The sequence below is a fragment of the Dromiciops gliroides genome, chromosome 6, assembly GCF_019393635.1.
Source record: "Dromiciops gliroides isolate mDroGli1 chromosome 6, mDroGli1.pri, whole genome shotgun sequence".
In the NCBI taxonomy this organism is placed as follows: Eukaryota; Metazoa; Chordata; class Mammalia; order Microbiotheria; family Microbiotheriidae; genus Dromiciops; species Dromiciops gliroides.
This window is the reverse complement of record NC_057866.1, coordinates 255793-276128: the sequence shown is the minus strand read 5'-3', so window position 1 is coordinate 276128 and position 20336 is coordinate 255793. Positions and strand designations below refer to the sequence as shown.

Here is a 20336-nt window from a genome sequence, read left to right as displayed (position 1 = left end):
GATGGGTGCCTTTTTCAGTGGAGGTGTGTTGTGGGGGGTTTACACATCATAAGGTGAATCTGGAGACAAATTTGGCCTTTTCTGCGCATGTCTCTTTCTGATTCCCATGGTTAGTTTAAAAATATCTCCATTTTTCATTAGAATTTCTATATCCTTGTCATTTCCTTTATTGTTATTTAACCTGACCCATTAGGTCCCATTATGGGTCCTGATTTCTGTGGGTAAGAGAACCTAGCATAAGTTATCCATTAACTGGGGTTTGATTTCCTTTTGGAGCAGAAGCAAATCTCTTTTGAAGAGGGATAGGGTAAAGGAAGATGGATAACAGATGTATGATTCCAGCAATAGACTCCCACCTTGCTAAGCAGCCAGACTCGATGAAGAAAGAGCTGGTCTGAAGACTAGAAAGACCTGGGTTTAAGTGCTCCTTCTACTGACACAAATTGGCTGTGTGTTCCTGGCCAACTTGCCTTTGGGTGTGGTAGGTAACTTCCCAGGATGTAAGTTGTAGAGAAAGCACAGACCTGTCGGGGAGAAGAATAAGCCTCACTGGCAGGCCCCACCCCCCACCCCCCCCCCCCCGCCATGAATAAATCACAGAATCAGTCACAGGCTGGCATTTTGGACAGCCTGCCATGATGGGCTGGTAGGTCTCTACCATTTCCTGAATGATCTTTTTCTTTTCTTTTTTTCCTGAGTGATTTTCATTGATCACCGAGTGTTTAGCATGATAGCCATTGGCTGCACACTTTTGTTGGCTGAGTTCTTGTATGTGTCACTCATAGAGGACCCTTGGACTCCACTCTTGGACTGAGGCTGCTTCATAGGCTCCCTCAGGATGTAAGCCACTTTCCATTACATTTGGCAAACTCAATAGTATGGATCATGACGATTATTCGGTAAAGTGGTCTCCTTGTTCCCAAAGAATTTCTGTAGATTTTTGGCCTTTTAACTACATGTTTTAAGAATACTTATCAAAAAATGTGGAAAGACTTACATGAACTGATACTGAGTGAAATGAGAACCAAGAAAACATTGTACACAATGTCAACAACATCGTGTGATGATCTACTGTGATAGACTTAGCTCTTCTCAGCAATACAATGATCCAAGACAATTCCAAGACTCAAGATGGAAACTGCTCTCCACATCCAGAGAAAGAACTATGGAGTCTGAATGCAGATGGAAGCAGACAGCAGATGATTTCCATTTTTGTTGTTGCTGTTGCTTCTTTTTTGTGTGTTTTTTCCTTTTGTTCTTGTTCTTCTCTTACAACATGACTAATGTGGAAATTTGTTTAACATGATTGCTGGCTTGGGGAGGGGGGAGGGAAACCATCTGGAACTCAAAATCTTACAAAAGTGAATGTTGAAAAAACTACATGTAATTGGGGAAGAAATTAAGGTCTGGGGAAAAAAGAATCCCTATCAGCCATGATAATGATAATATCCAGCATTTCTATAGCACCTACCATGTGCCAGGAATGGCACTAAGTGCTTTACAAATATTATCTCATTTGATCAAACCTCTTCTTCCTTTCTGGCCAGGAAGTGTTCATGTTCCTACCACTGTCAGGGTGAGGGGTCCTGTACTTCAGTAATGTCAAGCTCAGATAGAAACTTCGTACAGAAGGATCCCTACAGACTTCGTATTAACCTAGTTTTAAAACCTAGTTTTAAACCTAGTGTTAAAACGTAATGTTATTTATATTTTATTAAATTTTTATATTGTAAAATTTTCCAAATTGCACTTAATTCTCCCCTCCCCCCAATTAATCTGGTTCTGGAGAACGTGGCTGAGGGCTGTGTTTGATGTCTCTGCTGTGTGTTTTGTATTGGGGTTCTGTTAGGACACTTTACAAATCTATTATTGTCCCCTTTACAATTTTCATTGGCATTATTGTTGTTGTTGTTGTTATTATTTGGGGGCAGGGCAATGACCAGTAAGTGATTTGCCCAGGGTCACACAGCTAGTTAAGTGTCAAGTGTCTGAGGCCGGATTTGAACTCAGGTACTCCTGAATCCAGGGCCGGTGCTTTATCCACTGCACCACCTAGCTGCCCCTGGCATTATTATTAATACATCATTTCATGAAATGCCTTTTCTTTGAGCTAATTGCATCTTCTGGCTGACTAGTGAAAAGTAAACATATTGGTGGGGTTTCATGAGTTATGGGTTTTAGAAGTGTGTATCCATAGAATACCATGAACTAGGGGGTAGTCATCCCCCAGCAACCCAGTTCACCAATGCACATTATGGGTGGCCAGAGACAACGAATATCAGAAGCTCTGTCAATGCCTGTTATTTCTGGTGAATGGAAGGCGTTATTTTGAAAGAGAGACTCCACACAAAGTTGAGTCTTGCTATGAAGAAGCTGAGCCCAGATACCAACTCAGAACCAGGCAGAGGAATAGAACCAAACTGGACAACTGGGTAGTGAAAGCCTCTGGCAACTGACCTGGACAGAGACAGACAGACTGGGGCAGGAGTCAGTGACTCTTCCAAGTGGATCAATGCAGGTTGTCCTGAAGCCCACAGGAGGAATCTTGGGCAGCAGAGCCAGTGGAGCCATCTTGGACCAGGGTCTCTTGAATAGGGCACAGCCAGGAATAGAAAGGGAGGCTTGGCACCCCTAAACTGATGCCTACCAGCCCTGCTCACCAGGGCCTCTGTTTCCCTTCAGGCTGGTCCAGGCTGTTCTGAAAGCCTGCATCCATCATCTCAGGGGAACCAGAATCGGGGAGAGGGAAGGAAGGGTGTCTCTTGGAGCAGGGAGAAAGTTTCTGGAGGTCAGGACCAAGACCAGAATGTGAGAACTGGCGTCCCTCTTGTTCAGGGCACCCCAACACAGGCTGGGGCATCTGGCTCTGCATTTGCCGGCCTCAGTTAGACCTTCCACAAATGATCCAGGCAGAGTGGACAAGTCAGGAAAAAAAATGAAACATTTAATTTTATTCAGAATAAAAAACTCAGACAGAACGGTTAGGAATCATGAAAAGCTTCATCTCTAGGACACAATATCACAGAAATCATCTTGCACAGTGTGGGCCCTGGTCACTTGCCCCAGGATCAGGTTCTTGGGAATGGCTACCTGCTCCCCAAGTGCTCTGGGGGCCCTGGCCCCACCATAGTAATAGGCTGGGTGCTAGAGGGAAGGGGGGGGGCTGTCTCTTTCTCCCTTCCACCTTCTGCCTTGATTTCAGTCTCTCTGCAGAGCCTGCCCAGGCCACCAGGAAGGGGGCTCCCTGGGGCCCTCTCCTCTCTCAGACTCTGCAGTCATGTGGCTGACCCCCCCAAAGCCAGGATGCTGGCCTCTTTCCCTCGAGGGCTAAGGCTGTATCTGCTTCTCCAATGGGGGTGGGGGTGGGGCACTTCTTTCAGAAGTTCCTGGACCTCTTGGTTCAAAAGAGGTGACTCCTTAGGGCAGTAGGGGTAGAGGGGACAGGGCTTGTCCCTCTTCAGCTCTCCCAGAGTCCCCTCCCCTCTGAGAGGAGGTTCCCTGAAGGTGGAGCCAAGCCCCTGCTCGCTGCATCCCCATGGCCCAGGCTGGAGAGGGTGGGTGGACCCTCAAGGACAGACTCCAAAGCATAGGAGGAGAGTCAGTCTCGGGGACTCCTCTTGCTCCTGTGCATCCCACATGCCCCGCTTGGAGTGGTAGTGATGGTAGAAGTTTCTGAGCCGAAGTCGCGTCTACCATCCAGGCCGGCCTGAAGGACCCCTGGGAGGAGGGGGAGAAGAGGGCAAGGGCAAAGAAGCAGTGAGGGAAGGGGGGCTGTGCCCTTCCTCCTGTCCTCCACGGCTGGGATTCTCTCCCTCATCTGCAGTTCATTGCTTCCGGCAAGTTCCATACAAACCCCGCCCGCCACCCCCCTTCGGGAGGCAATGGGTTTAAGTGACTTGCCAAGGGGTCACATAGGAGTGTCTGAGGCCGAATTTGAACTCAGGTCCTTCTGACTCCAGGACCTCTGAGCCACCTAAGCTGCCCCCAAGGCTCATCTTCTACAGGAAACCCTACCCCGAGCCCCTTGAATTCTTGCATCTGAGATACCCCCTCCCCCAATTTATCTGGTTTATTGTCTGTACACGGTCATCTTCTCCAGGGCAGGGGACTGGCCTTCGCCTTTCTGTCTCCCCGGCATTTAGGCCCTGGGCCGGGACACAAATGGGGAAGTGGGGGGGAAGAGGAGGAATCAGACACCTGTCCAGCAGCTCCCAGTCCTCGCCGCCCCAGCGGTCCCGGAATTCCTCGGTGTTCATGCCCCCCACTCGGTCAAAGTCTGACTTGTAGATCCCGAAGAGGACCGAAACCGTTCACCTCCCAGTAGCCTGAGGGCAGGGGGAGGCCAGAGAAGGGACTCCAGGATCTGCCCCCCCCCCGTCCCCCGCCCCTCACCCCGGGGTTCTGTCCGGGTAGGGAGGGGTAGGCTGCAGGTTTGGGGGTCCCTCCTGGGTCTCCCTGCCCGCCGATGGGGGCACTACCATGGGGGTCGCCAGGGGGAGCTCCCGCAGCTGAGCCGCATGACCACAGGGGCAAAGGCGAGCTTTCCCTCCACGCAGTGCTTGCGGATCCCGTCCAGTATGTTGAGGGGAAAGTGGATGTGCAGGTCACACAGGAACACGATGCTGCTGCCATCCTGGGACAGAACAGAGGCTGACCCGCAGCCGCCCGGGCCTCACGCCCTCTACCCGCCAAGCCCGGCCGGCCCGCGGCCCTCCCCGACCCTCCCCCGCGCCGTGGGTCACCTCGATGGCGTCCACGCCCGCCTGGAGCCCCGAGCCCCGCTCGAAGTTCCCCGAGCGCTTCAAGTACTGGTACCTGGGGGGAGGTGGGGGTACGGCTGTTTGAGGGCGTCGGCGCGGGAGTCAGGAGACTGGGGGAAGGGCACAGGCAAGGACGGGGAGGGGATGGGGCGTGTGGAGGTGCCGCGGAGGCTCGTTACCGGGGCAGGCGCGCCGCCCGCAGCGCCCGCTCTACGTCCATATCGTCGCTGTCAAAGTCCACCAGGACCACGCTGAAGCGCGTGTCGCCCGTGAGCGCGTGCAGCGAAGCCATGTCCCAGAGGGAAGCGGGTCACCCACCGCGCCTGGTTCTTCACTGGGGACAGACGGGGCGGCCGTGGGTCAGCGCGGCCCGGGCCCCGGCCGATCCGGTCCCGCCGATACCGGCCCCGGCCCATCTCGGCCCCGGCCCTTTCCGGGCCCCGCTCTCCCGCTCCCCAGCTCCCCGTACCTGGTACCACGAAGTGAACCATGACGTCTTGGCGCCAGGCCAGCCGCACCGGCCGGCAGAGCAGGGGTTCGGGGGGCGCGGCTCGGGGCTTCCGACGGGGGCCGGGCCTGGGCGGCCTCTGGGGCCGTCCTGTCGTCGCCGTCGCCCTCACCCTCATCGTCGCCGCCGAGCTCGGCCTCGTCTTCCCCGTCGGTCCCGGCCCGGGCCCGGGGCAGGCCGCAGGAAGACGTACTCGGACAGCCGCAGCCGTCCAGGACCCCCGCGTTCCTGCACTTCCAGCTCCAGCAGGTAGCGGCTGCCCCTGGCCGAGTCCCGGCGCTCTCCACGTTCACGATGCGCAGCAGCGAGAAGCGCCTGCGTGAGAGAGAGACCGCGGTCACCGTGGCCCCGTGGCCCAGTGGCGGCTCCCGCGCCCCTCTCCTGCCCGACTCGCGACTCCCGCCCCTTCGCTGGAGCCTCGGGTCCCTTTCTGCCTGTCTCGGAGTGGGCTACGACGTGCCTACGGCTAGGTGGAACCAGGCCACGTGGGAGGTAATCTGCGGCATGGCACTGGGTGGAGGAGGAGGACTGGGAGAGGCTTCCTCTATGTAGAAGGACTCGAGGTCGGACTCTGCTGTTGCCAAGCCTTCGCTGGCTCCCTCTAACCCCCTCTAACCTCCGGGCTCCTCACCCTGCTCTCTGTACAGAGCTCAGTCGGCAGCTCCCCACACCTTCCTCTAGGGCACCCAACTCGGCAGCCTCAGCCTCTGGGCCCTTCGCTGCGTCCCCAGGGCTGAGGTCCCTGGCTCTAATTGGCCTCCTTGCCTCCCGTCTCTCCCCTAACCCCAACTCCTCACTCTGATCCAGCCTAATTGCCGCGCCTGAATTTTCTCGAGCGTAGACACCTCTCCCCAGTAGACTCCAGCGCCTCCCTCTTACCTCCAGGACCCAACAAAGCTCTCTGGCCCTTCCCAGCCAGGCCACTCCTTCTTTCCATCGTTCCTCTCTCCCCCTCCCTCCTCTGCCTTTCAGCTGCCCTGGGCTCCTACTTCTTCTGGCTCAGGGCCTGCATAGAGTAGGCACTCAATCAATGGTGACAGCATGACTGATCTTGAGGAGGGGGTGCTCCTCTTCATCTCTGTGACTTCGAACTGGCCACCCCCCATCTCTCTTCCTCATCCCCCACTCCTGCTTCCTGTTTCTTGTCACCTCTCCTGGGTCCCAGCCCTTCTCCCTCCCCCTCTGCCCATGACTATTCATTTGGTCATAGCCCTGGGAGCTCCCTGAGGGCTTTCAGCCAGCACCTCAGCTGGTCCTTGGACCCCTGCTGTTAGGGGTCTAGCACTTGAGGGAGGATCCAGCTTCCATCAGGAGGCTGCCGTGGCCCTGGGCCCTGGCCCAGCCCCCCTGTTCCCACTTAACATTCTAGGTGCCCACATCTCCAGGGAGCTGGTTCTGCGCGCCCCCCCTCCCGCTCGGGATGGGCAGCCATGACTGGAGGGGGTGGGGATTGAAGGATTGAGGGTGGTCAGGAGGGGCCCCAGCTGGAGTGTTCGAGCCTCTCCTCCTGAAAGACTAAGCAGCGATTTCTCCCAAGGTACCCTTCGTGTAAGCTGTTCAGCCTCTCCATGTACTGGGCGACTACATCCACAGCCTCAGACTCTGGAAGTTGCAAGTTCCCAGACACGTTGCATCGAAGGTCGTTCCAGTCTGAGCGGAGCAGCTCAAAGTCCATGGCGCCGACACTGAAGGTTCGCTGCCAGTTGATGGCATCCTCAGGCCAGGAGCCCCTGGGTGGGGCACCGGCCTCCTCCTCCTCCTCCTCCTCGCTGTTCCTGGGAGGTGGCGGTCTCCTCTGGGCCACCCTCAACCTCCTCCATCCCGGCCTTTCCCCCTGGTGGCCTGCTTGTGCCACCTCGGACATGTGAAGGAAAGAGGTTACAGCCTCACCACCCTCCGAGGCATTTGAGGTCAGGCCTGTGAGGCCAGTGGTCAGGCCCAGGACCTCCTGGGGGGAAGCTAACTCTGGAGGTCCTCCTGAGAGAATTCTGGGGCCTGGAAGCCCGGCCTGGGGTGCTGCTGACTGTTGGGCCCGATGGCCCGGAGGCCGGCGAAGGGCCCGAAGATGCGCCCTCTGAAGGGGCCGGGGGTAGAGAAAGATGCCGGGCAGCGGGGGCTGCCAAGGGCCCCGGGCTAGCCAGGGCCGGGGCCGTGGGGGGCCTCGTCTGAGGGCCCGGCGCTGCCCAGGGCGGACCCTTGTCACGTATACTCTCTCTGGCTTCTTCAGTGCAGACCTGGGGGTGGTGCCCGGCCCAGAAAGAGTGGGGGAGAGAGGGCTCCACCATGATTCTGGGGTGTGGCTGGGGCCGTGTGGGCCCAGCTCAGGGCACGTGTTAGCCGGGCCCCTCTCCTTGGATGGGAGCTGGGACTGCTTGGGATGGTCCCTCGATGGTCCTGAGTACCCCAGGAAGGAGGGGGGGTCCTGCTTGGGGAGGGACGGGCTCCTGTGGGCTCTGGGCTATCTGCTTCCTCTTCCTCCTCCTCTTCCTCCTCCAGGAAACCTGGGGGAAAGGGATGGCTAGTCAAGGAACTGCCCAGGAACAGGAAGAGTCTGGTAGGACTCTGGCTGGCCACACTCACTGTCCGGATCAAGGAACAGGAAGGCCCCGCGCCCAGCAACATCCTCTTCCTCTTCATCGTCCATCTTCATGTATTTGTAAAACCCAAACCTGGAGAGGCAGAGGGGCCACACTAAGAAACTCTCCCCTTCTCCCCTGGCTGCCCCCTGGAAGCCTGGCAGGCCCTGGGCACCCGCCCCCCAAGGCTAGCTCAGCCCCTGCCCGGCAGCCCCCCTGTGCTTGGCCCCTGTTGACACCACCTCTCCAGGTACAATGGTGACTCTCGGTAGAAACACTTGTTACTAGTTTCCATATGTGTGAGTCGAGTGAAGTCGTTGGGGTAAACGAAGGAGAGGTAGACCTGGAGATGAGGGTCACATAGGTTAGAGGCAGGACCTCTCTTCCTGGAATGAGGGTGGAGGGTGGAGGGTGGGGGGAGGGGTCACTTACAAACTGTAGGCCCTGGTAGCGGGCGATGGGAAGTCCTTGACCACATAGGTAGGAGCATAGGCACAGGGGACCAGCACATTTCCAGACGGGATGGCTCCAGCCTCGGGGCTGGTGGGAGGACCAAGAGGTGTTGGTGAGCTCGCCCCAGCCACTGCCCTCCGGCCCCTCCAACCCCTCCAGCCCCAATCCCGGGCCCCTCCTCACTGAGGAAGAAGGTGTCCCGAGCATCAGGCCTCAGCATGTCAGCTCCGAGCTCCTTGGGCTGTGGCCCTGGATTGGCCACATGGCTGGCCCGGGACTGGGGGATGTGGGCCACATGGTCCATCTTTAGTAATGACTCATCTAGGAAGAGGGAGGAGTCCTGAAGTCATTGCATCTCCTCCTGGCCTCTCTCCAGGACAGGGTATGCCCATGGGCCTGCCCTCCACCCCCAATCCCTTGGGGTCTGCCCCCTCACACCTGTGTAGAGGGAGATGTGGGAGGAGCCGATGACCTCGAACTTCAGGCCGGGAGAAAAACTCGCCACTGAGGAGGAACAGGGAGCAGGGGAGGGGGTGTGACATGTCAGAGGCAGGGTAGCCAGGCACCAGGAGGTCAGCGGGCCTCCCCGCTCTGGCCTAGGTCCAGGGGCTCAGTACTCACTCCCACTTCCACATGGTCAGACCCTCGGTCATCTTGTTTGTGCAGCAGCTCGAAGTAATAGCGTCGAGAAGAAGAGAGCCTGGGAAGGAGGGGGCAGAGGAGGCTGAGGGTCTTGCCTCCCCAAGGGGGAGCCTCCGGCCTTGGAGGCTGGAAGGGATTCTATCAAGTTACTCATGGAGTAATCAGAATAACTGGTGTTTGAAGATGTAGGCCCTCAGATGCAAGGGAGAGGGCTCTTTGCACTTCATTGTGCTGAAAGTTGTGTCTGTGCCCACAGAGGTCTGTGTGTCTGTCTGTGCCTACAAAGGTCTGTGTATCAGTGGTTGGTGGTGGTAGGGGAAGTCATTTAAGTCACTCACCTCTTTGGCTTGGATACTTGGGAGCTAAACTTGGTGAATTCGCCAGGCGCCGTCCACTCAGAGCCAGTCTAGGGTGGGGGATACAAGAGAAGTGGGTTACTTGGTCCCCCTTATCTTGGTGGGGGCCAGTGAGCAGCCTGGGGGAGGATAGAGCCACAGATAGACACAGCTCTGGTGCCTGGGGCAGGGCCTCAGGCAGGGAACAGGTGGTGGGGTCAGATATTACTCCCTGATTTGTAGTGTCTTTGGTAGGAAGTCATCTGGCAAGTGTTTTAAGACCTAGCTCCAAGGTGCTTGCTATCCCTGGGAACATTCAGTCCCTAATAAGCTGATCCAGCCGGGCCCTCTCGCTTCCCCATGTGTCTCTTGGGTCTGCACCCCAGACCCAGTTGTCATCCCTTCTCCCTAACAGGCAGCTGCTTCTGTCCCTGAGGCTGTTCTCTCCAGACCCCCCAGGTAGCCCAAACCCAGGGGGCCCTTGGTTCTCTAGGGCAAATGGGCTCCTTCCCCTCAGATGAGGGTGGCTTGTTCCTCACACTCTTCATGTCCTGCACATGGAGCTGATTTTTCACTTCTCTTCCTTAGTGTGAGTCCCCCAGAGGTCCCAAGGGAGGGTCTTTGCCCTCTGCTGGGCCCACGAATCCCAGATGTTTGACCGGACACAGGGCTCGCTGGCCGAGTCTTTCTGGCTTGGGAGGATCTGGGGGAGCTGGTGCTCCTGGGCTTGGTCTGTGAGCGGGTGGGAGTGTTTCTCCTCAGTCCATTCCAGCTTATTCAACTGGGCCCAACTTCTACTCAGGGATGAACTCTCCCTCCAGGTTTCCTGATCCCTTCCTCCCCACTTTGTGATAATCCAGTGATCTATGCTTTTAGCCAAGCCAAGGAAAAAAATGCTAGACAGAAGTGGGCCAAGAACAGAGCCTTGGGGCACATCACTGGAGACCTGTCCCCCAACCCCAGCCCTGGTAGGAATTCCTAGGGCTTACCTTGCCTACGTAGGCCACGAGTTGGGCACCTGCTGGGCTTTCATCTGAGCTCAGCCAGAACTCAGAGTTATCGTCTGAAGCCACAGAGAACTGGACATCACCTGAGGACCAGGCAGGGGGCATAGACTCTTAAGAGCAGAGCCAGGGCTGGCAGAGCATTCTGAGCCGATCCCCATGTGGCCCATCTCCCACTGTGTATCCTCTCTCCATACCTCCCTCAAAGCCCTTCCCCCATACCATCTCTGCTGGGGTGGATGTAGCCAAAAATCCGGAGTCCATAATTCTTCCACTTGGGGGACACAGCCAATTTCTTCACAGTAGTGCGGGTCTAGGCAGGGTCATGGGGAAGGATGGGGTGGGGAAGTCAGTTACTTCCTGATCCCAGGATTCCCTCCTGCTATGCAGCTCTTCCCAAACTCCTCATCCTTATGTCCCTCACAGACCCCTCATCTCCCTTAATCACAGCTCCTAATGCCCCCTTGGCCTCCAGTCTGCCCCCATAGACCCTCCCAACCTTCCCCAATGTACTCTGAGCCTCTGTTCCACATCTCCAGCCTCCCTCCAGTGTCCCACACCCTCGCCCAATAGCTTCTTGGCTTCCAGTCTCTACCTCCAACCCCCCTTTCCCTCCATGCCCCTTCAACCTCTGGTCCCCAGCCCCCTAATTTCCTTCAGCTTTTGGCCCCTAGTTCTTCCCTTCAATGTCCCCCAGTCCCTGTCAATCCCCTTCCTTAGACTAAACTACCAGTCCACTGCCCCCCTCCTCATGTACACACTCACATGGGGAAACAGTGGGAAATGAAGATTCCTCCTCAGGCTCCCCACAGCACCCCCACACCAGTCCCTCAAAAAACGTGCAGGTTAACCTTCCCCCTGTACTGTGTGTGCAAGAGGCCCATCGACCTGTCACACTCTAGTACGAGTGGGAGCTGGTGTGTGAGCATCAGCCCTCCTCCACCCCCTCCCCACCCCCAGCCACTCACCTCCTCCTGCCATGGGGGGACCTGCTGGGTGAGGTTCAGCGGGGACGACCTTACTGCCTGGCCAGGGAAGGCACTCAGCTCCTGTCCCTCATCCTGCAGGAGAGAGTGTGAAAGGGGGTGGGGCAGGATGAAGCCTGCCCCCCCCCCCACTTGACCCATGCCTCCTGCTTGTTTCTCAGGACCACTTACCAGCTGGTCTTCCTCATGACTCTCACTGGAGTCATCCACTCTCTTGGGGGGGGACACAACCTGGGGTCCCCCCACCCCCTTCCCAGCATCTGTGACCTCACTCAGCTTCTCTCCATCTGCAATGGCAGCACATGGGCAAATGTTGCAGGGGCCTCCCCCTCGCCAGTGGCCCCACCATGTTGAACTGCCTCCTGGGTCCCAGCCCATCTTCTCCCTGGGTCCCTGGTCCATAGCATGGAACATCCCTGCCAGGAGTAGGGAGGTGGGAAGGCACACAGACACGTGGCCTGACAGGGCACTGGGGGGTTGCTGCAAATGTACTCGAGGGGGATTGACCCTGAAAGGGCAGGGCAGGAGATAACGTCCTGCATGCATCCACGAGGTCAGCTTGTGGAGATGGCTAGTGCAGAGACAGAGTGGCGCAGAGCCCCTCCAACAGCCTCTGGGGAGGAAGGAGCCTCGGCCTCAGCCAGCCAGGCCCCAAACCCCACAGGCAGCAGACTCCTCAGGCCAACAGAGGAGGTGCCTTTGATTTGGCCTCATGGTCCTGGGAGATCAGGAAGGTCTGGAGGCTCAGCATGGGAGTGTGTCTCCAGCTGGGCACACAAGGGGCAAGGACGCATTGAAGGTGGAAAACCCAAGAACTTGCAGGGTGTCAGAAGCAGAGTGGAGAGTGGAGAGGCTGAAAACACAACGGGTATTTCTCATCTGCTTCTGTGAGAGACCAATCAGATAGGAGGGGGAAATTGCAAAGGGGCTTGGGAGACAGATGGCAGACCTGGCACCCATCGATGGGGTAGCAGACCCCTGCTGGAGCCCTCACCTTCTCTGCCCAAGGCAGAGCAGCCTGTCTCTCACTGTGGGGTGGGAATGATGGGATGCTTGGCAGGAGAGGTTGTGATGGTTCCACCAAAGAGCCTGGGATGCAGGTGAGGGGCCAGACAAAAATCTGACACACACAACCTCGGATTTGGGGGGAGCAGGTTTCCAAGGGGTTGGAGAAAGAAGGAAGCAGTGGGACTCTTTGCCAAGTCTGACCAAGGGAAGACAGCCCAGGAAAGAGAGGAAGGTCAGGAATGAAATTCTGAAGGAACCAAGAGGACATTTAAAGGAGGAGAAGGGTGGGAAGGAGGCCTACAAAGGCCGACCCATCAGTGGGCACAGACACGAGGGTGCCAAGGCATTGAGCCTAATAAGCAAGACCAAGGATGACTGAGGACAAGAGAGAAGCTGGGAGGAGGAGTGGTGGGCTGGGCCTGCTCACTGCCTGGTGACCCTGGGTGAATCACCTAATCTCTTGGGGTAGATGGTCTTGAAGTCCCCAGACAGCCTTAAGAACCCCCGCCTTGAGTGCTGCCCCCATGTCCTCCCACAAAGCAGCCCCCTCTCAGCAGGTAATGGGGCTGCCCCCTGCATCTACCCTCCTCCATGTCATGTAGTACAGGGAGAGCGAGTCCCTTCAGACTAAACCCACCATGCCATGGTACTGAGGTGCCAGGTGTGGCCTCATCTGGCACCACTAGGAGGTGACTGGGAGAGGAATAGGACTGGGGGCAGCACCCCAAAGAGTCTCCTTTACAGGTCTGGACTGAAATTCCCTCCATGGCTCCTCCTGGTTCCCAGAGAGCATCTGTCAGTCCCAAATTTCCAGAAACCCAAGGTCTTGGTTGGCTGGAGAGATTCTGGGCAAAGAGGGAGCCTACCAGGTCCGCCCTGGGCTCAGGACGTGAATCTGGGGGCGGGGGCAGGTGAGCCCAGTCCTAGCAGAGTGGAGTCACTGTTTACCCTGTCTAGGAGACATCTGTCACCTGGGCCCGGCCCCCTCCACTCGCATCTTCATCTCAAACTGGGGCCCTCCTCCCAACTTCCCTGAACTCCAGCAGTCCAGGCTGGCCACCTCAGCGGTGGCATCCCAGCCCGGCAGCCCTCCTGTTGCAGAGCAGGGAAAAGCCTTGTCCACCCTCACCTAAGGGTTCAGGCACACTTCTCCGTAGCCCCTTGTGGGGGCTGGGCCTTATCTGCTCTCACCTGGACTACCGCAATAGCCTCTGAATTGGTCTCCGGCTTCCAGACTTTCCCCTCCAATCCATCCTCCACACAGCTAAGGTATACTTCTGACCTCACTGGCTCCCACTACCTACAGGACAAAATGTACACTCCTAATCCTGGCATTTGAGACCCCAGGCCACTTGGCCCTCCTTCCTCCATGCCTTCACAGCCCCCAAATGCAGGCCCAGGGCAAGTGGCCAATGCGTCTCATCTCCTCCGTGGCATTCCGTGCGGAGGGCAGGAAAGGCAAGGCAGAGTGCCGATGGGAGGGTGAGCTCAGTGTCATATGGAGGGAGCTCATGGGCCCTCTGATTCAGCAGTTCCACAGGGTGGTTTCCGGGGAGTTGATGAGCAGCCGCTGAGGTTTTGACTTCCCAGCTCTTCTGAGAAACTTGCTCCCCTTGTTCTATACTTCCCCTACCCCCTTGTTATCCTGTGGGTTCCCTCACACTACGACGCCAGGCTACCTGCTAGAGAAGGGGATGGGGCTGAGGGGCTCCCCTTCTAGGGGTGAGTCCTCAGAAACAGGAGAATGATTGCCTTCCCTTTGGGGAGCTCCCCTCACCCCGAGACTCTTCAGAGCTCCCTCATCAGAGGCTGTCCCCTTCTCTCAATTCCCATGCTGCCTTTCTTGCTCCGGCCCTATTAGCCTGTTGGGTCTCTTCACTTCTACTCTCCCCGCTTTAGTCTGCCCTGCACTCAGCCACCCAAGTTATCTTCCTAAAGGAGGGCGCTCTCCTGCCCCCAAACCTCCAGGGGGCTCCCCTCTGCCCCTAACATAAGGCAAAAACCTCTGCACCTTGGGCTTCAGAGGGCTTCACGCTCTGTCCACCTTTGTTGCTCAACTGGGCAATTTCATCTCCCTGCCCTCCACCTATGTGACATCTCCCATGCCTGAACACATGGAATCCTCACTGTGCCTCTCCCCTCAGTACATGGCTCAGCTCAGTGAGCACCAACTCTGGGAGACTCTCCCTACAAACTTCAGTGTATTTAGTTCTTTGCGTCTGCCAGGCTAGCCCGGAAGAACTTGGGCAGAAACTTTCTTTTTTCTTTTCTTTTTTTTTTTTTTTTTGGTGAGGCATTAGGGTTAAGTGACTTGCCCAGGGTCACCAGCTAGTAAGTGTCAAATGTCTGAGGCCGGAGTATGAACTCAGGTACTCCTGACTCCAGGGCCAAGTTGCTCTATCCCACTGTGCCACCTAGCTGCCCCAGAAACTTTTATTATTATAACCACAGGTGTTAGTAGGGGAACTTTTCAAGGATGAGCATGTGTGCGTGCGTGCATGCGTAATGCGTGTGTACATTTGCACACACCATGTGTGTATTCCGTGTATATATGTGCATTGCATATGTATGTATATGCAAGCATGTATGTATACATGTGCATGCAAATGCATGTAGCTCTAGCCCTTGGAATGAAATCTGAGTGGGGGAGGAGATGGAGAAGTACCTAAGGAGGAATGGTCATGAGGACTCCAACTGGACTATGGGGAGGGGGGAGCTCCCTCCTCATTCTGGGAGTCCCTGAGCTGCAACTTCACACTGTGTTGTGTTGCCCCCCCCATGTGGAAGCCTTCACTTTCCCAATACCCCAAGACCTTGGAAGAGAAGAAGCCATTGACAGGGTGCTGACCTTCAGGGGTGTGCTGGGACACAGTCAGTATTGGGACAGGAAGAGTGACCTCTCCATTAATAGGCTGTTCACCTGACACCAGAGGACAGGCTAAAGGATGTGGATGCAATCCCTCTCTTGGAGGAGGAGTCCTGCCTCCCATCAGGAGAGAAGAGAAAGCCCTCCCGTGCCCCAGGGATTTGGTGTTCTGTCAGACCCAGGGGCACAGGGCCCCAGAAGGAGGTGCTGCTGGGCCTTCTGGAGAGAAGGCCAGGCCCTTCTTCCCCAGCACCTGATGGACAAGCCCCTGAAAGCCCCAGTGCTGGACAAGTGGAACGGGGAACTGAGAGCAAAGCCTGAATGGGCCAGCCATGAGCATGGGCTGGTCAGTGTCCACCGCTGGGGAGGTGGGTTAGCAGGGAACCATGGATGATCTTAGAGCAAGGGAGAGGCAACGGACAGAAATGTGCCTTTGCTGGATGGAGAATGGAGGGCCTTGGGAACCAGGGAGTCAGGAAACCCCGGAACAGAAGCTACATCTGCGCGTTGTCGGAGGACAAGCCATATGGCCTCCCAGGATAGAAAAGGCCAAGCCGGAGGACCCTTGTCTGACTGGTTGGACATGGTGGCCAGACCTCTCTGCCAAGTGGGGCTTCAGTTAGTTCTCTTCCTTGTCCCTAACATTGGCCTGCTTCTGAGTGACTTTTGCTGGTCCCTTGCCTTGTCCTAATGGAGTCTGAGATCCTCCCACCTAAGGAGCAGCAAGAGTCCCCAAAAGACTCCCGACTAAGGGCAACACATCCTTAACCCTTTCCCTCCCCAGGCCCACCCCCGCAAAATTATCAGGTGGATCCAAGGCTAGTAATGTGTTGTGGGGGAAACTGAGGAAGCTACGGGGACCTACCTGGGCCAAGAGCCTCCGCTGAGGCGAAGCCGAAGGGCTCGGCCCTGGCGTACGAGCTCAGGTGCAGGTAGGTGAGCCACGCGGCGCAGGTGAGCAGTACCAGCAGCAGCAGCAGGCGGAAACTGCTTGCGAAGTTTCTTCACTGGGAACCGCAGCATGGTCAGGGTTGGGGTCCAAATTGGCCCGCCTAGGACTCCCTGGGCCTGCCTGCCCTCCTGCCCTCCGCTCCGGCTGTCCTTAGCGGCCCTCGGCACCCAGGCAACTCCCAGCCTCATGCTCCCCAGGCCCTGGGCAGGGCCCGGATGGGCCAGCAGAGTCCGATGGGCCGAGCCAGGCAGGGATGGACTGGGCAGGGCCGGCACTCCCTCTGTACCTCCCTCCCTCCTTTCTTCCCTCACTCAGGTCCAGGGACAGCCAGCCCGGACCCACTTCAGCTCCCACCGCCCGGAGCCGGGGCTCGGGCTGCGTGCAGCGGGCAGGGGACGGGACTCGGGTCCAGCGCATGGCCCCCTCCTCCTCCTCCTCCTCCTCCTCTTCTTCCTCCTCCTTCTCCTCCCCCCCTCCCCACCCTCCTCTTCCTCCTTTCTCTCTTCTCCCGCTCCTTCTCTCTTTTCCTTCTCCTCCTTCTTCCCTCCCCCTATGTCCCCCTCCTCCCTCTCCCCCTCCCCTCCCCCTCCTCCCTGCCGGCCTTTGTCCTTTGCAACCGCCCGGGATGGGGATTCCCAGGCGGGCCCGGCTCTGTGCCCTTCTCCCCGGGGCCCCCAGCTGCTTTTCTCGCTGCGGGAAGCCGCGGCCGGAGCTGGATCGATAGCAGCGGCGGCAGCAGAAGTCGGCAGCAGCAGCGGGAGCAGCGGCAGCAGCAGCGGCCGCTGCGCTGCGATGCTACCCACCGTGAAACGGGCCGCGGGCCGGCTGCCAGCCCCGGCCAATCACCGACCGCCTTCTCCAGATCAGCCAATGGACGACCAGCGGAGGCGGAGGCCCGCGGGGGTTAGGCTGCACCTAGCGTTCATCTCCACGCCAACGCGCAAACATCCACCTGGCGGATGGTACCATCGACAGAACGGCTAAAGGGGGAGGTCTGACAGCGCGGCCTCCCGTGGCTCGGATCTTGGGCTCCCAGGCCCCGGGCCTGGCGGTGAGGGAGATGCTACCTGAGGCCGTGGGGCCTGCACTCCATCTGTGGGTGGCCGGACCTGGGAAGCCGCCGGCCAGGACACGGGGCGGGATCTAAGTTTCCCCCCTCGTCCAGTATGGTCCCTCCCCGGCGGGCCTGAGGGGCGGTGGCTGCGGGCAGGAGGCGGGAGGGATGCTGAGGATGGACCAGGGAGGAGGGAGGAGGATGGAGGATGGCGGATGGAGGGAGGATGCTGAGAGCTAATGGCAGGTCTATCTAAGCTCGGCCAGGCCAGGAAGCCTCTGCCCGGGACTAGATCGCTTCCGCTCAGCATGCCTGGGATTTGGTGATCGTGACCCCTGGTGTCGTGTGTGTGTATCGACATCTGCAGGGACAAGACCATTCTCAGGAGCCCTGGACTCCAGCGCTTGTACGGGTTTATGCGTGGATGTGGGGGTCTGTGCGTACATGTAAGTGTACATGTGCGGCCCGAATCCCTAGAAGCGGAGGCAGTGGGCTGAGCCTGAATTCATGGGAAAAGCTCCTCTAGTCCCCTGACCTAGGACCTTCATTGCCCAGGAAATAAGGAAGAGAACAACTCGAGGCAATCCAACCAACATGTCTCAATCCTTGCTATGTTATAGGCCCGGAATTCCCACCTATAATAAGGAAATAGCAAGTCTAACCCATGTCCTTAGCCTGTGTCCTGGTCACCCAAGAGGAAACAGAAAGAGGCCCTACCCGAGATCCGACAAGTACGTGTCAGCAAACAGGCAGTACTTTGGGGAGAGAAGACAAGGAAGGCCAGGGAAACCGCCCCCCCTCCCATGTGAGGGTACACAAGTCTGAACCCTGAAGGAAGAGAAAGAAGGGTGTCACCAGGTGGAGATGAAGATGCTCTGCCATTGGGACATGGAGAGTGTCACAGGTGAATTCAGTCGGATTCAACAAGTGCTTATTAAGGACCTACTATGTCCCGGCCCTATACTCGGCACCGGCATGAAGAATACAAAGAAAAATGAAGCAGTCTCTGCCCTCAATGAGGATGCATTCTTGTGTGTGTGTGTGTGTGTGTGTGTGTGTGTGTGTGTTCAAGGTAAGAGAGAGACAGACATGGAGAAGAAGTAGATACAAAGAGAGACAGGGAAGACACGAGAGAGGCTGACGTCTAGGACAGCACCCACAATATGCTAGGCACTGTGCTAAGCTTTGGGGATACAAAGAAAGGCAAAAGTGTGATCCCTGCTCTGGAGGAGGTCACAGTCTAATGGTGGGGACAAGGCTCAAACAGCTGTGTACAAACAAGCTACAGATAAGTCAATGGAGATAACCAACAGAGGAATGGTGCCAGCACAAAGAGGGACAGCAAAAACCTTCCTGTTGATGTAGAATTTTATCTGGGACTTGAAGGAAGCCCAGGAAACTGCTAGGGGGAGACGAGGAGGGGAAGATGAGGAGGGAGAGGTGAGGGGGGGAGAAGAGGGGGAGGTGAGAGGGGAGAGGTGAGGGGGGGGAGATGAGGAGGGGATCACTCAGCTTGGAGCCCAGCCCCTGGAGACGCCTGGAGTCTGCATCGAGTGTGCCAGGGTCAAGAGACCAGGTGTGTTGTGGGGGAGGGGCCACGTGCTGAAGGGTTTCAGATGCCAGAGGATTTTAGATGTGATCCTGGAGGTGAATGGGCCCCACTGGAGTTTGTTGAGTAGGAGGTGACTTGGTCAGCCCTACACTTTAGATAGATCACTTTGACAACCAAGCACAAGATGGTCTGAGTTGGGAGAGACTGAGGCAGGCAGGCTGACCTACAAGCAACAATTGCAGTCAGCCAGGGGTAAGGTGATAAGCACCGGGTTGTGGTGGTGTCAGAGGAAAGAAGAGGGTGTACTGGAGAGATCTAACTGTAAGGGGCTAAAAATTCTAGCTAGTCTGTCTAAAATATCTAATGAGTGGTTGCCATTAAATTAGAAGCTTTAGCAAGAGTTAGACTTTTAAGCATTTATTGAGGAGAATAAGAATTTGGTGAAGAGAGAAAGAGGCCTAGATTTATCTATCTATCAAAGGGAGAGCACATTTTAGCTCCACTCTCCACAAAAGTCCTCACCAAAGAGAGTGAGCCACACCTCCCTTCATCCCACAAGCCTCCTGTGAAGCTAGGAACATCCCATCCACTTGCACACACATCTCCAAGCTAACTTGGCTGGTAGCCTTGATTGACAGTACCCACGAGCAACAATCACTTCCTGATGCCAAGGAAAGTCGCATGGCTTGCCTCAGATGCCTTCTCATGGCAGAGCTTACCTACCAGTACTCTCCAGCAGGTGGCATCATTCCAATCATTACAGTCCCCCCCTTTGTTTCTTCAAGGAACACTACAGAGGTGAAACTGACAGACCTTGTCAACAGATTGTATTTGGAGGAATGGGGATGAAAGTGAGGGGTTAAGATGCAAGCCTGGGTGATGTGGAGGTGCCCTTAATAAAATAGGGATATTGGGAAGAGGGGAAGGAGGGTTTAAGGGGAAAGTAGTGAATTCTGTTTTGAACTGTTGAATTTAAGATGTCTGCTGGATAGGGGCAGCTAGGTGACACAGTGGATAAAGCACGGCCCTGGATTCAGGAGGGACCTGAGTTCAAATCCGGCCTCAGACACTTGATACTTACTAGCTGTGTGACCCTGGGCAAGTCACTTAACCTCCATTGTCCTGCAAAAAAAATAAAAACCAAACCAACAAACAGGAGATGTCTGCTGGACATCCAAATCAAGATGTCTGAAAGGCCTTTGGAGATGTGAGACAGCGTCATCGAGAGATTTAGGGAGGAAAGTGATCCAAGCATCGTCAGCATAGAGACAGACTTTGCTAAAGTTGTTAATTGTTTCAAGTAATTTTTGAGTTGATTCTCTAGGATTCTTTAAGTATACCATCATATCATCTGCCAAGAGTGATAGTTTTGTTTCTTCCTTTCCTATTCTAATTCCTTTAATTCCTTTTTCTTCTCTGATCGCTAAAGCTAACATTTCTAGTACATATTAAATAATAGAGGTGATAATTGACATCCTTGTTTCACCCCTGGTCTTATTGGGAAGGCCTCTAAATTATCTCCATTACATATATGCTTGCTGATGGTTTTAGGTAGATACTGCTTATATTTTAAGGAAAACTCCACCTATTTAGGCTGTTTTTATTAGGAATGGGTGCTGTATTTTGTCAAAAGCTTTCTC

At 56.1% G+C, this 20336-nt stretch overlaps 1 protein-coding gene across 1 annotated transcript; it reads right to left on the bottom strand.

Annotated features, from left to right (window-relative positions):
- Positions 1 to 2958: 2958 nt before the first annotated feature.
- Positions 2959 to 16586, bottom strand: B4GALNT4 (beta-1,4-N-acetyl-galactosaminyltransferase 4). Its single transcript, XM_043972823.1, is given in 39 exon segments — positions 2959 to 3625; positions 3627 to 3686; positions 3689 to 3717; positions 4196 to 4298; positions 4300 to 4325; positions 4479 to 4494; positions 4496 to 4633; positions 4743 to 4815; positions 4940 to 5061; positions 5063 to 5094; positions 5230 to 5302; positions 5304 to 5444; positions 5446 to 5549; positions 5552 to 5583; positions 6810 to 7042; positions 7044 to 7114; positions 7117 to 7222; positions 7224 to 7300; positions 7303 to 7503; positions 7506 to 7769; positions 7849 to 7937; positions 8087 to 8187; positions 8277 to 8302; positions 8305 to 8358; positions 8361 to 8384; positions 8481 to 8618; positions 8736 to 8789; positions 8792 to 8801; positions 8919 to 8997; positions 9278 to 9345; positions 10264 to 10364; positions 10501 to 10591; positions 11044 to 11109; positions 11112 to 11141; positions 11247 to 11339; positions 11436 to 11554; positions 16008 to 16061; positions 16064 to 16124; positions 16126 to 16586. Coding segments are annotated over 39 exon segments (3339 nt in total). The 5' UTR covers positions 16279 to 16586; the 3' UTR covers positions 2959 to 3598.
- Between the last annotated feature and the right edge of the window lie 3750 nt (positions 16587 to 20336).